This window comes from Scylla paramamosain, chromosome 35 (genome assembly GCF_035594125.1).
Source record: "Scylla paramamosain isolate STU-SP2022 chromosome 35, ASM3559412v1, whole genome shotgun sequence".
Classification (NCBI taxonomy): Eukaryota; Metazoa; Arthropoda; class Malacostraca; order Decapoda; family Portunidae; genus Scylla; species Scylla paramamosain.
Window position 1 is genome coordinate 12,139,437 of NC_087185.1, and position 15,652 is coordinate 12,155,088.

Consider the following 15,652-nt stretch of genomic DNA (forward strand, 5'->3'; position numbering starts at 1 on the left):
GCCAGTGTCCTTCCTACATAAAAAAAAAAAAAATATATATATATATATATATATATATATATATATATATATATATATATATATATATATATATATATATATATATATATATATATATATATGATAAGCACATTTTGCGCTCTCGTTAAATCGAAATGTGCAAAATACGACAAAACGGTGGGTCGGACGAAAAAATGTCATAAAATAAGAAAGATGCAAAATCAAAAGTTATTGAATGGAAGACTTTCGAGACTAAAATCGCAATTTTTATATGCGACGGACACCAAAAGGTGTTCCTGGCCAAATCATCCTTGTACCCTTCAGGGACCAGGCAGAGCGGTGGGTTGTAGAGATATGCGGTAACAAAATCAGAAGCCCCTCGCTCCGCTCAGGAGAATAATACTAATAGTAATGAAAATTATAATAATAATAATTAAAAATGTTCAATGACAATCATAATGATAATAATAATAATAATAATAATAATAATAATAATAATAATAATAATAATAATAATAATAGTGACACAAGTTAGTTTATGTGATGTAATTTTAAGTGACGGTGGTGTGCTAATTGTCAGCGTTGTCTCACCTTCCGTTGGCAGAATTAGTGAGAGGCATGATTTTTTTTTTTTTATTTGTGTGTGTGTGTGTGTGTGTGTGTGTGTGTGTGTGTGTGACGACTAACAGATGGTGGTACGGGAAGCTGATCACAGGATGATGATAAGCATGGATGAAGTAATGAACAGTGTTCTTGGTGAATATACACCGTACGCCTTTTTTTTTTTTTTCTTTTTTTCATGAGATATTGCTAGAAGGTGTGTTGAATAGAGAGTCATGCTAGGGAGACAACCCCTGTACCACAGTGTTTGTTTCGGTATATATGTTGTAGGAGTGAGTAATTAGTTAGTTGTAGTAGATGTTTCTAGTGGTAGTTGCCATGCCTTAGTGATCGTTATGACGTTACTGTTGGTACGGTTTGTGCTGCTGTCTGTGACGGATGTTTCCCCTAGCATACTATGGAGAAAGGCATATGTATTTAACCATTATTTGCCCAGCTATGGTGTGGGACACTGGTCAGAAGGTTGGTCGGACGATACTGTTTACCGTTAACGTAGTTTTGATAATTGTTCTGGTAATGCGTGCCGTTAGGTTGTGCGGTCCGTTTTCCTCCTCTTGACGCGCGCGTGTTTAATTGAGATGACGAGTTCAGTGAGGCAGTCAATATTAATACCTTAACCTCGGTTCTACTCTTTTGTTCTTAGTCGTGGTCTGTGTGAGAGGTTGTGAACCACTGGCAGCTAGAGGTCCTCTAGGACACGTTTGAGCTCCATCGAGTGGTGAGGTCGTATAGTCATCAGAGCATTGTTACGTGACAGTTTAGCTTTACAAAGCAGTTAGGGTAAATTATGTAATGGAAGGTCATGCAAGACGGTCTTGACCGTTGCAGAACAATCCTATTACCTCGGTAAAAGTCAAAGTAATTGCTAATAAACATTTATCATTCATCCAAAACAAAAAATCTATCAATATTTTTTTTGTTGAATTTGCAGAGTTTTTTTTTCAAGAAATTTATCTTTTTTTTTTACACTATTCATGAAATTAAATGTGTGAAATCCATTATAACACTAAATTAACCTACATACAAATCCTAACTATGTTACAACATCCCATATTTCAGGTACAATGACATTCCTTTGGTTTACGACAAGAATATTGAACAGCAGCTGCTGGACAATAAAGTGGACAAGCAAATGGCATTACACATCGCGCACCTCTTCATTAGGGATCCCATTCTTCTCTATTCAGAAAGAATTCATCAAGATAATGCGAATGAAATAGACCATTTTGAGGTGAGATCCATAGATTAATACTGGATTTGACTTTCATTTATAAACACTGTAATAACTTTAAACTTCTAACTGATTTCAAAGTCCAAATTACCGTAGATATTATTTTTTTAATTATGTATTCTAACTACATGAGACTTCAAGGGCAACAGAATAAATGAATTATATACTGAAGACTTAGAAACTTCAGATTTTCTGTATACAATATTGTTGATGTCTGTATTGTTTGTATCTATACACAAAGTACCAATTTATTTTGCTACAACTTTTTAATTTTTTTTATTTTGTGGCACAAAGTCAGGAATATAAAGGCGTATCTTATGCCCTTTTATTTTATTGCGAATCTTTCCCTAGAAGGATATTTCTTGAATATACTTTTAATTGATATTTTTCTCACTTACTGTTCTTTCTTTACATGGTCTTTTTATAATATATTTCATATTTCAATAATATGCGTCAGAAATCCCTTTTTTAATTTGTTTAACTGAAGACCAGATACCCCAAGTACAATATATATATATATATATATATATATATATATATATATATATATATATATATATATATATATATATATATATATATATATATATATATAACAAAGTTGCTGTACGATTTTTATTTATTTGTTTTATTTATTTATATATTTTTTCTTGTTGATTTCCCATTATCACAAGCTGAACAAAAATGCATCCACTTGTGAGAGGTTTATGGGATAAATTCTTCACCAGAACATCCAGAGTACAAATTGGCAGAGCATGAGATTCAAACTTCCATCAGTCAACAAAGACGCTGGCTGGAGGGTTGAGTTCAGACCATGCGAAGTTCAGCTGACTGACTACGAGAATGCAGCTTTTGGTGTATTCATTGTCCTGTTGACGCGTGCTATCCTTTCTTTCAACCTCAATATGTTAATTCCTATCTCCAAGGTAGGTTGTTATGGTGGAAATGTGGGACCCATATATATATATATATATATATATATATATATATATATATATATATATATATATATATATATATATATATATATATATATATATATATATATATATATATGTATATTTGATTTTATTTATATATATATATATATATATATATATATATATATATATATATATATATATATATATATATATATATATATATATATATATATATATATATATATATACGAGTATATATATATATATATATATATATTTTTTTTTTTTTTTTTATGTCAAGCTACCCTTCTAAGGTTTCTCTCTCTGTAACTTCTCACCGTTCATATGACCGTTCTGTTGATGCTTTGGTAGACCGTCTCTGTTCGTCTCTTAAGTGGTGTTTCTCAGGGTTCTGTCCTGTCACCAACGGTGGTGGTGACGAGTAACGTCATCACACCTTCACTAGCAATGAGTGTCAGTACGACAGAGTGACTGAAGACGGTGCCGCTGTCCCATGCGAATTATGGGCATGCCTTGCGAATTGTGGACATCTTTAGCTTGGCTCATAATCGTGTTTGGTGTGTTTTTTTTGTTTTTTTCTTTATATTGTTTCTAGAGCAATAATGATCATCATTCGTTAACATGAGGATGAAGAAAATATCAGCAATATTATTATATTTCCCATACATCACACCTTCACTAGCAATAAGTGTCAGTCAGACAGAGTGAAATCGATGCCGCTGTCGCATGCGAATTATGGGTATGCCTTGCGAATTGTGGACATCTTTAGCTTGGCTCATACTCGTGTTTGGTGGATTATCTTTTTACTGATATTGCTTCTAGAGCAAGAATGATCATCATTCGTTAACATGAGGATAAAGAAAATATCAGCGATATTATTATACCTCCCATGTATCAAGTATTTTGAAATCTCTCATTCGTCTCCTGGACGGCGATTCTGCTGGCCTCAACATAGGTGCGTTCACTTTCATTTCTTTAAAGTAAATTGATGAATTTTCACGTTTCTTTTAATACAGTACAGAAAAGAATAACTCACGCGTCTCCACATATATGTTCAGTGAGAAACGTTCATTATCAACTATATTACAAGCCAAAATATGTCTACCCTTCGCTTCTGATCAAGCCACTCGCGACCGCTCCGAACATCGTCACACAATCACAGATTTCATCACTATTACATGCTGTATGATGATTTTGAAGGCATATATGGATAGATCACCCCTTTCGTTAGCATATCTGAATGAAAATTGTAAAAGTCGATCTAATAAAAGAGAAATAACATAAAGTTTGGCAACTTTTCCTCGTCCCTAAGGGAGCCAGGAGGAACGAACGTACACGTGCATCAATGCACTTTCATTTTTAGCCAAAATCATATTACAAAACCAATTTATCTCGACATATTTACACAGACGAATACTAAGACCATATTTGCACCAAATTTAAACACATGAGGAGCATTTATAATTGGAGGGAAAGAAGAAACACCAGCCGGCTGTCCTTCATTTCATGGTTTCACAAAAGTGACCGTACCTGAGTTAAGGTTAAACTAGATGTCACAAAGTACAGCTGTGTCTGACATTTAATATATGATTTATGGTAATTCATGGGTAATTCCAATTCCGATATGATATTGAAGAGGCTTTTGCAAAACAGAAAATTCATTATATACCTACTTACATATCGTGAAACATAGTATGTTCCGTTGAGTTTTAACTATGGGAAGGTTAGTCAGTTAACGTAGGTGAATAGGTATTCCATCAAAATTTAATTTAATATTGGCTTTATACACGACTACTGTACTTAAAACATCTTTTATTGCTGTTGTGAGCATTCTTGTAGGGGTTTCAATCGGAGTACGATATGTTTTCCTCAAGCACCGTGGGCATCAGCATTCAGCACCGGCGAGAGGAGTTAGTGCCGTTCCACCCTCTCTAATGGGTAAATGCAAGTAGTGGTTCGCACCAATAAACGGACATTGCTGCTGCTGGCTTTTGACTCCACCTCCGACCCTAACATGGCGCAGTGTTGTATCAACTCGGACGAGGTGCCAGGAAGCAGCAGAGCATCGCTTTCCGCGGGGCAAGAGCCCCTAGAAGAGGTGATAACCGACTCCCGGGCTGCGATTTTTTTTTTTTTTTCCCCAAACGATTTGGAGTGTGGGGGCGGGGCTTAACTGATGTGTGTGTGTAGAGAAAACGAATTTTATGGTTAACTTAATGATAATATTTTATTAACAATCACGCTCTCTCTCTCTCTCTCTCTCTCTCTCTCTCTCTCTCTCTCTCTCTCACACACACACACGGACCGGTACAGACTCAGTGCGATTACCACCATGGTGTGAGCCATCAATCAATAGTCCCTTCTAGATTTGACTTACCTTCAGGATTAATGTCAAGTATTTCCCCACCCCCAATGTACATTTTCAGTTTGTTGACTGCCTAAAGAATAAACCGTTTATTATTATTATTATTATTATTATTATTATTATTATTATTATTATTATTATTATTATTATTACACACACTGAATAAATAGTGTTTTTGTTCACTACCATCATCACTCAATATTTTATTAACACAGGCAGTACATCATAATTCGTGTTACATGAGTACAGACACCTAATTTTATGGGTAACTGAACATTATTTTATCAACACAGCTAGCTAGAGTTCATAATTCGTGATCCACGAATGCATAAAACCAATTTTCCGGGTATCTGAACATTACCTATTTTATGAACACAAACAATATAATATTATCTATATAATTCAGCCATGCATATTCAATACACTATCTATAAGATGAACATCAGTATTATCACCGTTACTTTTACCTCCACATTCACACCCACCACCACCACCACAACACTCCACCACCAAAACCACCACTCACTACGCTGCACCAGCACCACGACACCACCACCACCACCACACTGCACCCACTACACCACCACCACCCGCCATGCTGCAGCACCGTACCACCCACCACCTCCCACTACACCGCACCAACACACCACTACCACCACCACCACCACCCACCACAATGTACCACCATCACACACACACACACACACACACACACACCGTCTCATCCATGGTTACCATTATGCTTACCACTTGGAATATTTATTTTGACCAATTCCTTCATTGTTTGTAACACACTGACTTAGAGAGTGAGGAGCTTTCCTGGTTTCTTTTTTCGGCATCAGCTGACTACTGTCTGCCACCTTACGCTTTTTTAATTCACTGTCACAGGCATCTTTGACTTTACGACCAGTGTGCAAACATCTCATGCCCCCAAGTACAGTTGAGCGACGACTAACTGCAGCAGGCTGAACCTTGATTGCTGTTCCCTTTTTATTACACATTTTACCTTTCTTGAAGCTGGACAAAGCCAATGATGCCCCTGTGTGTTTTCCAAAAGTTTTAAGGGCAGTAGCAAGTGCAGAATTTGTTTTTATAGAGTTAAATTGTTTTATAAAAGCTTCAGCTGGTTCAGTTAATTCTCCTGGGTCTTTTCTCAACTTTTCTATGAGCCGTGTGGTACAGCTGTGAAGAGAAGCTTCCCTTGAAGCAAGTCTAATAGCACCAGCATTGGTGGTGTCGTCGTTCTCATAATCAGAGAGATTGCTGCTCCTCACATTGACTTTATTTTGCTGTAACATCTCAGCAGTACCATTACTGGTACTTTGCATCGGCTCAACATCACCACCGTTGGCCATGCACTCGGGATTCACGTCTGTTGCCATTCCAGCAATGGGCAGTGGTGTAAACCATCCTGGACGCACATTATTTTCTCCAGTGGCAATGAAAAGTAGGTGCTCACGCTGGTGTCGATCCCTCAAGGGAATAAGATCCTCCATGCTCGAAACCTAAAATTGGTTTCAGGCATTTTAGTCTAGCATACTTACAAATGTGATAAATAAAATTACACGTGAATGTATAGCTACATATATTATATAGGCAGAAAGAATACAGATTGGTTTGCTACTGCTCGGGTGCTGAAGTAGGTATTATTGTGCACAAAAAATTCAAACTAAATGACTGAGGTGATGCTGATATCCTCGTGTAATGTTAAGTGTCATTCATGACCAACAAACCCCACACAAAACGCTATTGCATTGAGACTTCTTGTGGAGTGGAACTCTTAATACTGTGACTATGAATATAATGAGTAGGCTACATATAAGATATAAAGTAAGAGTGTTTGAAACATACCTTCAAAGTATGATATCTGCGTGTTGACAGTCGTGCTTGTGATGACGGTACCTGTTTCGTACACGTGAGAAACGACGCGATCTATAGAAAACTAGCAAGAGTGACTATTGTATTACCTGTCACGTATCCACAAAATTCCTCTCCAGTAGTCTACTACAGGAGATACGTCTACCCCAAAGTTGAGAACCCTTCATTTAGTTATAGATATACATTCCATAATCAAGAGAGAGGTCTGTGTGTGTGTGAGAGAGAGAGAGAGAGAGAGAGCGTGTATGATTGTTAATAAAATATTATCATTAAGTTAACCATAAAATTCGTTTTCCCTACACACGCATCACTTAAGCCCCGCCCCCCACACTCCAAATCGTTTGGGAAAAAAATTTCGCTCCCTGGCTGGACGCCGCCAGAGGTCCCACAGATGGCAGTCCAGACACCTCCACAGCCACTCTTCACCACGCCCTTCATCCCAGCAGCACCTGTCCAGCAACATATGCCATGGGGCATGGCTCAGAGCTCCTCGGCGCTGGTACCGAACATGTGGGGGCCGATGGCACTACAGCATCCACCGCGACCCCCGTCTGTGCCAGGGACGGCAACTCAGGGCATGTCACCCTCCGCCTTCGAAGCGTGTGCAGTGAGCGTGGAGGACTACGGAGTCATCTGTGGCTCCATCCCTGGCCGCTTCATACGTGAGGCTCCTATGCAGCAGCGACCTACAGCAGAGGATCGACGTACGCTTCCTCTGGTAGGATTTCCGCCAGCTCTCAACGTTGGCAGCAATAGACGTGGTGTGAAGTATCGTTATCGGGCCGCGTTGTGAGATGGGAGCATGGTCCGAGTTCTTTCGTTACTCCCAGGCGCCCGGGGACAGTGTCGATGTGCACGTGTCTAGGTGCCGTGCCTTGGCGGCAGAGTGCAATTTTCAGTGCCCCGAGTGCGATAAGCCCCTCACGGAGTACGTGCTAAGTAGAAAAGTAGTAATGGGCCTAAGCAACCGCAGTATGAAAGCGGAAGTGTTGCGGTGTTTCTCACGTCTCAAATCAGTCAGTGATATGGTAAATCAGTGCGAAATAATCGAGGCCGCGGACAGGGTGGCAGGCGACCGCTCTGGGGGCAAATGTTGCACCAGTGGCGGACGCACGACCGAACAACGACCAAGCCCCGCCCCCTCCCGCCCATTCCCACACGTCGGAAACGGAAGTCATTGCGGCAAGCCACCAACGCCACGCCGGACAGTGCGTCACCCAAGGCGGGCAGAACCCGGGCCGCACCCAGAACTGTGGAGACGGTTCCTGCAGCAGTAACGACCAGTGTCCTGCCCGCAACTCCACTTGCCGCAACTGCAAGCGCAAGGGACATTTTTGGCGTCTATGCCGCTCCCTCAAACCGAGCGGGGAGAGCGCCCGTTCGTCCAATGCTGTAATGGTAGGGAGCGTGGATGAAGAAGTGACGGGCATGTCCGTCAGAGTCTCCCACCCTCACCACAAGACAGAGTGCAGTACTATGGTGATAGCGGATACAGGAGCTCAGGTGTGCATCGCGGGCCGTCACTCGCTGAAAGATTTGGGACTCTCGTCACGGCAGCTCCAGCCCCCAACGAGGACTATCAGCCACGTCGCCGGCGGTGGAGTGAAGCTTCTGGGCAGACTGCACTGTGTGGTGACCACCGGGCCTGCCACCACTTCAGCATGTGTGCATATAGCAGTGGGAGTGCAGCGCCTCTATCTATCCCTCGGAGCCTGTAAGGCTCTGCGGCTAGTACCACACAACTTCCCCAGGCCCACAACACAAGTTAGCGCCGTCACAACACCAGAAGCACCACAGGCTTCCACCTGCCCCGCTACTCCGCCCTTCGAGCTGGAGGAGGAAAACTTGGAGCGCCTAAAGAAATGGTTCCTGGAACAATTTGGGCGCACAGTATTCTCCACAGAACGCAGTCCCTTTTCTTCCAGCCAGGCGCACGTCCGCACGCCGTACACGTCCCCACTACAGCTCCCCACCACTTCTATGACGAGGTGCGACGTCAGCTCGACGACGACATCGCCAAGGGCATCATAGAGGCTATTTCCGCCGGGGAGGCGACAGAATGGTGCGCTCGCATGGTAGTCGTACCCAAGAAGAATGGAAAGCCGCGTGGACTTTCAGAAGCTCAATCAAGCCTGTCTACGTGAGACTCGGCGGTGAAAGTCGCAGGCTGACTGCCTTCATCACACCTTGGGGGCGGTTCCGCTACTGCAGGACTCCCACGGGGCACTGCTTCGCGCAAGACGCCTTCACAAAACGGTTCGACGACATCATCGCCGGAATTCCCAGGAAGCTGAAGTGCGTCGATGACACACTCTTGCATGACGACAGTGTGTCAGAAGCTTTCTGGCACACTTACGACTTTCTTCAACGGTGCCTTGACAACGGCGTAACTCTTCGGCCCGACAAATTTAGCTTCTGCAGGAGGAACGTCACCTTCGCTGGGTACCTCCTTGGCTGGGAGGAGTACAAGCCTAGCCACGACCTGATCAAAAGCATCACAGATTTTTCAATGCCCCCCAACCCGTCCCTCACCGATATACGGTCGTGGTTTGGCCTTGTAAACCAGGTGGCCCCGTTTCTAGCAGTAGCCCCCATCATGGAGCCCTTCAGGGAGCTCCTGAAGAAGCCCTCCGGAAAGACAGTGTATTGGGACGACACGCTGAAGGCAATCTTTACATCAGCCAAGAACACAATCAAGAATCTGGCAGCTGAGGGTCTCAGGTACTACGACACCTCTCGTGTTAACACCGCCGTGTTAACAGACTACAGCCGCCAAGGCATAGGATTCTTAGTCATGCAACAATATTGCCAATGCATCTCCCTGGAGGCCCCCGCATGCTGTACAACCGGATGGAAACTAGTCCTCTGTGGCAGCCGACACCTGACAGCGGCGGAAAAGAACTACAGCACTCTGGAGGGGGAAGCACTCGCAATTGCATGGTGCCTCAAGAAAGCTCATTTATTCCTCCTAGGCTGCAGAAACTTGACCTTCGTCACAGACCACAAAGCGTTAACGAAAATCATCAACAAAGAATTCAAAGACATCAATAACTCCCGCATCCTCCACCTGAAGGAAAGAACACTTATGTACAGCCTCCGTATCAAATACATCAAAGGCAAAACCAACTGTGTTGCAGACGCCCTCTCACGCTACCCAGTCCTCACTTGCGCCCCGGAAGATTCCGATGAAGCAGACGACGAAGCTATATGTGCAGCCATGACCGCCGCTGCTGCAGAAGCAACAGTAGACGAAGTGGGTCGCGTGGTAGACATGCAGCAGGTAGAAGAGGACGCTCGCCGGGATAAGGAATACCAGCTTCTACGTGAATGCGTCGCCAACAACGGCTGGGCAGAACAGAAGGAGGGCGAGCACGAGGCACTCTGGCCTTCAAGATGAGGCGCCACCTGTCGTGCCAAGGGGACGTCGTGCTGTACACCAATGACGAACGGTTCCCACGCCTTGTCATCCCATCCAACCTGAGGCGCACCGTGCTCAGCAACCTCCACGCTGGCCACCAGGGAAGGGACTCCATGCAATGCCGAGCTAGGCAGTCGGTGTACTGGCCTGGCATTGACGCAGAGGTTGAGCAGAAACGACGCCAATGCTGAGTGTGCGAGACAAACGCACCCTCTCAGCCTACCGAGCCACTCCTGAACAGCCCTCCCCCCCCAGTTCCCTTTTCAGCAGGTAGCGACCAACTTATTCCAACTGGAAGGCCACACCTACATCGCATACGCCGACAGGCTGATGGGCTGACTTGAGGTGGAACACACACCAGGCGAAGCTACCAGTACCCGCCTCAGCACATCCTTTCGACGGTGGTTCACGCGTTTTGGCATCCCCATGGAGCTGTCATGCGACGGACGGAGGAACGAATCTCATCACCCACGAGGCCTGATGATTCTTTAGTGACTGGTGTGTCAAGCTGAGAATCTCATCCTCCCACTACGCTCCCACGGACGTGCAGAGGCAGCCGTCAAGTCGGCCAAGGTTGTTGCTCGGCAACGTCACCCGCGGGGGCTCTATAGACACAGACGGCGTAGCCCGGGCGCTCCTGCAATACCTCAACACACCCCTCCACGATTCTGACGCCTCTCCCGCCCAGCTGCTGACCGGTAGGCAGCTCCGTGACGCTGTACCAGTGGAAAGCTCTCGCTTGAGGAAGAACTCTGTGAGACAGGGAACGCACCATGATCAGCATGGCGGCGCACTCCTCATGATGGCATGATATGCAAGCCCACACCTTAGCCTCACTGGAACCCAGACAGCGTGTATGCATGCAAAACCCAGCTAACGGGCGCTGGGACTACTCGGGAACCGTATTGGAGCTGTCTCCACCCAGGCAGTACTTGCTACGAACAGATGGCAGTGCCAGAGCTACCATATGTAACGGGCAACACCTCCGGCCATTCACCACCGAGCCGCAGGAGACGCAGCAGGTCCAGCTTGGAGACAACACCCCAGTGACAGCAGCACTCAGTGCTGTCCCGCTAAGACCATTACGCAACCGGCGTGCCCCAAGGCATCTTGACAGTATGTTGGAAACTCCCTGGGAAAGGTGAGTTAATGTACTTATATACATCAAAAGGACACGATTTCTTTCATCACGTTTTCAGTTAGATTTGTCATTACACCATTCCGTTTAATTGGGGGGAGAATGTAGGGGTTTCAATCAGAGTACGATATGTTTTCCCCAAGCACCATTAGTATCAGGGCCGGCGCAGTGTTGCCACTCTTTGGGATTTTTCCCAAGATCTTGGGATTTTGGATGTCATCTTGGGATCTTGGGAATTTTACTTCGAAAGGCTACACATCTTGGGATTTTCGGAATCCCTACTATTTTTTTTAGTTATTTTTTTATTCAATTTCACGAAATATTTTACTGCTTTTTAAATATCACAATCGAAGTGGAAAGTAAGTGATATTGTGATTTGGGAATACCATTAACACTCAAGTTTGAAAGGAGAAGGTGGTGGGGTGAGGCTATAGACTGAACATGTACTGGACAGGACGTTTACAAGATACGAATTTTTTCAAAATCGTGGCAGCGCCAACAAGTTTGAGAGAAGAGGATGGTGGGGGGAGGTGGTAAGGTGTAGACTGAACATGTACTGTACGCCAACGGACAGGGGAAGAGCCAGTCTTAATCCTGCCACAGGCATGCAAGCATGTGTCGTGTGACTCGTTGTTTAATTAAAGTTAACAATGAGCGGCCAGAGTGAGCAAGAGAACCTGGTGGAAGTAGTAATACTCCACCTAGAAAAAAAAATCAAAGGGTGGTATCAACAATCATTTAACAGTGAGTGGCTAGAAGACCCGGAACTGAAGGACTGGGTAAAACCAGACCCAGTGGACAAGTATAGGGTACTATACAGTGTATGTGAATGGAAGCTAAAAACTGCAATAAGTCTGCCCTGCAGAAGCAAAAGGCTTCTGCAAAGCATGTGAAATGTTTTCAAGCTAAGAAACGCACTGTCAAGATTCAACAGTTTTTCAAGAAGCATACAGAATCAGAAAAGTTTCAAGATAAGGTAGCAAAGTCAGAGCTGCTTCCAGATGGGTATATTGCAAAGCATGGTGTTCCTTTTGTTCAATTAGATCACTTGATAGATGTAATAAAGAAAATGTTCCCTGACTGTGAGGTTGCTCAAGGCATGAATATACATATTATATATGCATATTGCAAGTTGTTCAAGTGTAAGGATATACTTCTACAAAACATAATAGGATTTGCCAGTGACAATTGCACTACAATGCTAGGAACACACAGAGGATTTCAGGCTTATCTGAACCAGGAAATATCATCTGTCTTCATTTTAGGATGTGTGTGTCATTCATTATTTTTCCCTGTGCGCTAGTCATGCCAGCAACATTTTACCTTCATGGTTGGAATCTTTCCTCAAGGACGTTTGCAGTTACTTTACTCGCACCAGCAAACGTCAGCACATCTTTCAGATGATCCAAGATGTTGCTCTTACTCCAAAATATAGAATATTCAGGTTGGCAGAAGCACGTTGGCTGTCGAGGGGTGCCCTTGTGCGGAAAATATTAGAGTAGTGGGAGCCCTTATGTTTGTTTTTTCAAGGGGAATCCAGGACTGATAAAGTTGCTGGAGCTGCTCATATACACAAAATGATGACTGCTCCGGGTACAAAACACATTTTGCTCTTCCTCAATTATATTCTGAGCGAAGTATACAAAATGAATACTGAATTCCAGTCACAGTACTTTCGGCTCTCAACTCTGTACTCTACAATATTTGATGAATATCAAAGCATTTTAGCATTGTTTGTGAAAGAAGAAGTACTTGAGGAACAAAGGCTCGCGAACATTGATGTCCATAATACTGCAGTACACAAGAGTTCATGATGTTGACCTTGGTGGCAGGTGTGAGTCCATGTTCATTAAAGAACCACTGGGAGAAAACGAAGAAAGGTTTCGTCGTGACTGTCAGAAGTTCCTTGTGGAGCTCTGTGTTCAAATGTGCAAGAGATTTATTTTTGATGAAGACGGTATTCTTGCCACATTACGAATGCTTGACCCAAAAGAGGCTTTTTCCCCTCAAATAAGCTTACGCTCTATTTCAAAATTGGCAGTTAATTTTCCAATAGTAATCAAAGAGGAAGACTTGATTTGCTATATTTCAAGGAATCACTGAAAAACATGAGTGACTCTGCAACTACTTTTTGCCTTGAACTGCGATCAGTTAAAGACGGTAACAACCACCCAAAATTTAACCTCCTTTCAAAGTTCGTGTGCTGCCTCCTGGCCCTCCCCCCATATTTTTTTTCTTTTTTTATGTAGGAAGGACACTGGCTAAGGGCAACAAAAATCCAATAAAAAAAATGCCCACTGAAATGCCAGTCCCATAAAATGGTCAAAGCAGTAGTCAAAAAATGATGAATAAGGGCCTTGAAACCTCCCTCTTGAAGAACTTCAAGTCATAGGAAGGTGGAAATACAGAAGCAGCCAGGGAATTCCAGAGTTTACCAGAGAAAGGGATGAATGATTGAGAATAATGATTAACTCTTGCGTTAGAGAGGTGGACAGAATAGGGGTGAGAGAAAGAAGAAAGTCTTGTGCAGCGAGGCCGCGGGAGGAGGGGAAGCTTGCAATTAGCAAGATCAGAAGAGCAGTTTGCATGAAAATAGCGGTAGAAGACAGCTAGAGATGCAACATTGCGGCGGTGAGAGAGAGGCTGAAGACAGTCAGTTAGAGGAGAGGAGTTGATGAGACGAAAAGCTTTTGATTCCAACCTATCTAGAAGAGCAGTATGAGTGGAACCCCCCAGACATGTGAAGCATACTCCATACATGGACGGATAAGGCCCTTGTACAGAGTTAGCAGCTGGGAGGGTGAGAAAAACTGGTGGAGACGTCTCAGAACGCCTAACTTCATAGAAGCTGCTTTAGCTAGAGATGAGATGTGAAGTTTCCAGTTCAGATTATAAGTAAAGGACAGACTGAGGATGTTCAGTGTAGAAGTGGGGGACAGTTTAGTGTCATTGAAGAAGAGGGGATAGTTGTCTGGAAGGTTGTGTCGAGTTGATAGATGGAGGAATTGAGTTTTTGAGGCATTGAACAATACCAAGTTTGCTCTGCCCCAATCAGAAATTTTAGAAAGATCAGAAGTCAAGCGATCTGTGGCTTCCCTGCGTGAAATGTTTACTTCCTGAAGGGTTGGACGTCTATGAAAAGACGTGGAAAAATGCAGGGTGGTATCATCAGCGTAGGAGTGGATAGGACAAGAAGTTTGGTTTAGAAGATCATTATTGAATAATAAGAGAGTGGGTCACAGGACAGAACCCTGAGGAACACCACTGTTAATAGATTTAGGAGAACAGTGACCGTCTACCACAGCAGCAATAGAACGGTCAGAAAGGAAACTTGAGGTGAAGTTACAGAGAGAAAGATAGAAGCTGTAGGAGGGTAGTTTGGAAATAAAAGCTTTGTGCCAGACTCTATCAAAAGCTTTTGATATGTCCAAGGCAACAGCAAAAGTTTCACCAAAATCTCTAAAAGAGGATGACCAAGACTCAGTAAGGAAAGCCAGAAGATCACCAGTAGAGCGGCCTTGACGGAACCAATACTGGCGATCAGATAGAAGGTTGTGAAGTGATAGATGTTTAAGAATCTTCCTGTTGAGGATAGATTCAAAAACTTTAGATAGACAGGAAATTAAAGCAATAGGTCGGTAGTTTGAGGGATTAGAACGGTCACCCTTTTTAGGAACCGGTTGAATGTAGGCAAACTTCCAGCAAGAAGGAAAGGTAGATCTTGACAGAGCTGAAAGAGTTTGACTAGGCAAGGTGCAAGGACGGAGGCACAGTTACGGAGAACAATAGGAGAGACCCCATCAGGTCCATAAGCCTTCCGAGGGTTTAGGCCAGCGAGGGCATGGAAAACATCATTACGAAGAATTTTAATAGGTAGCATGAAGTGTCAGAGGGTGGAGGAGAGGGAGGAACAAGCCCTGAATCATCCAAGGTATAGTTTTTAGCAAAGGTTTGAGTGAAGAGTTCAGCTTTAGAGATAGATGTGATAGCAGTGGTGCCATCTAGTTGAAATAAGGAATGGAAAGAAGAAGAAGCAAAGTTATTGGAAATATTTTTG

The 15,652-nt window shown here is 43.4% G+C and overlaps 1 protein-coding gene across 1 annotated transcript in view; it reads left to right on the forward strand.

Moving 5' to 3' along the window:
- The window catches only part of LOC135090456 (glutamate--cysteine ligase catalytic subunit-like), a 174,610-nt gene extending 169,879 nt beyond the window's left edge, over positions 1–4,731 (forward strand). Inside the window, exons 8-10 of the mRNA XM_063987194.1 lie at positions 1,681–1,852; positions 2,581–2,799; positions 4,636–4,731. Coding sequence (XP_063843264.1) covers positions 1,681–1,852; positions 2,581–2,799; positions 4,636–4,731 — 487 coding nt within the window. The remainder of the gene's footprint in view (positions 1–1,680; positions 1,853–2,580; positions 2,800–4,635) is intronic.
- Positions 4,732–15,652: the final 10,921 nt, after the last annotated feature.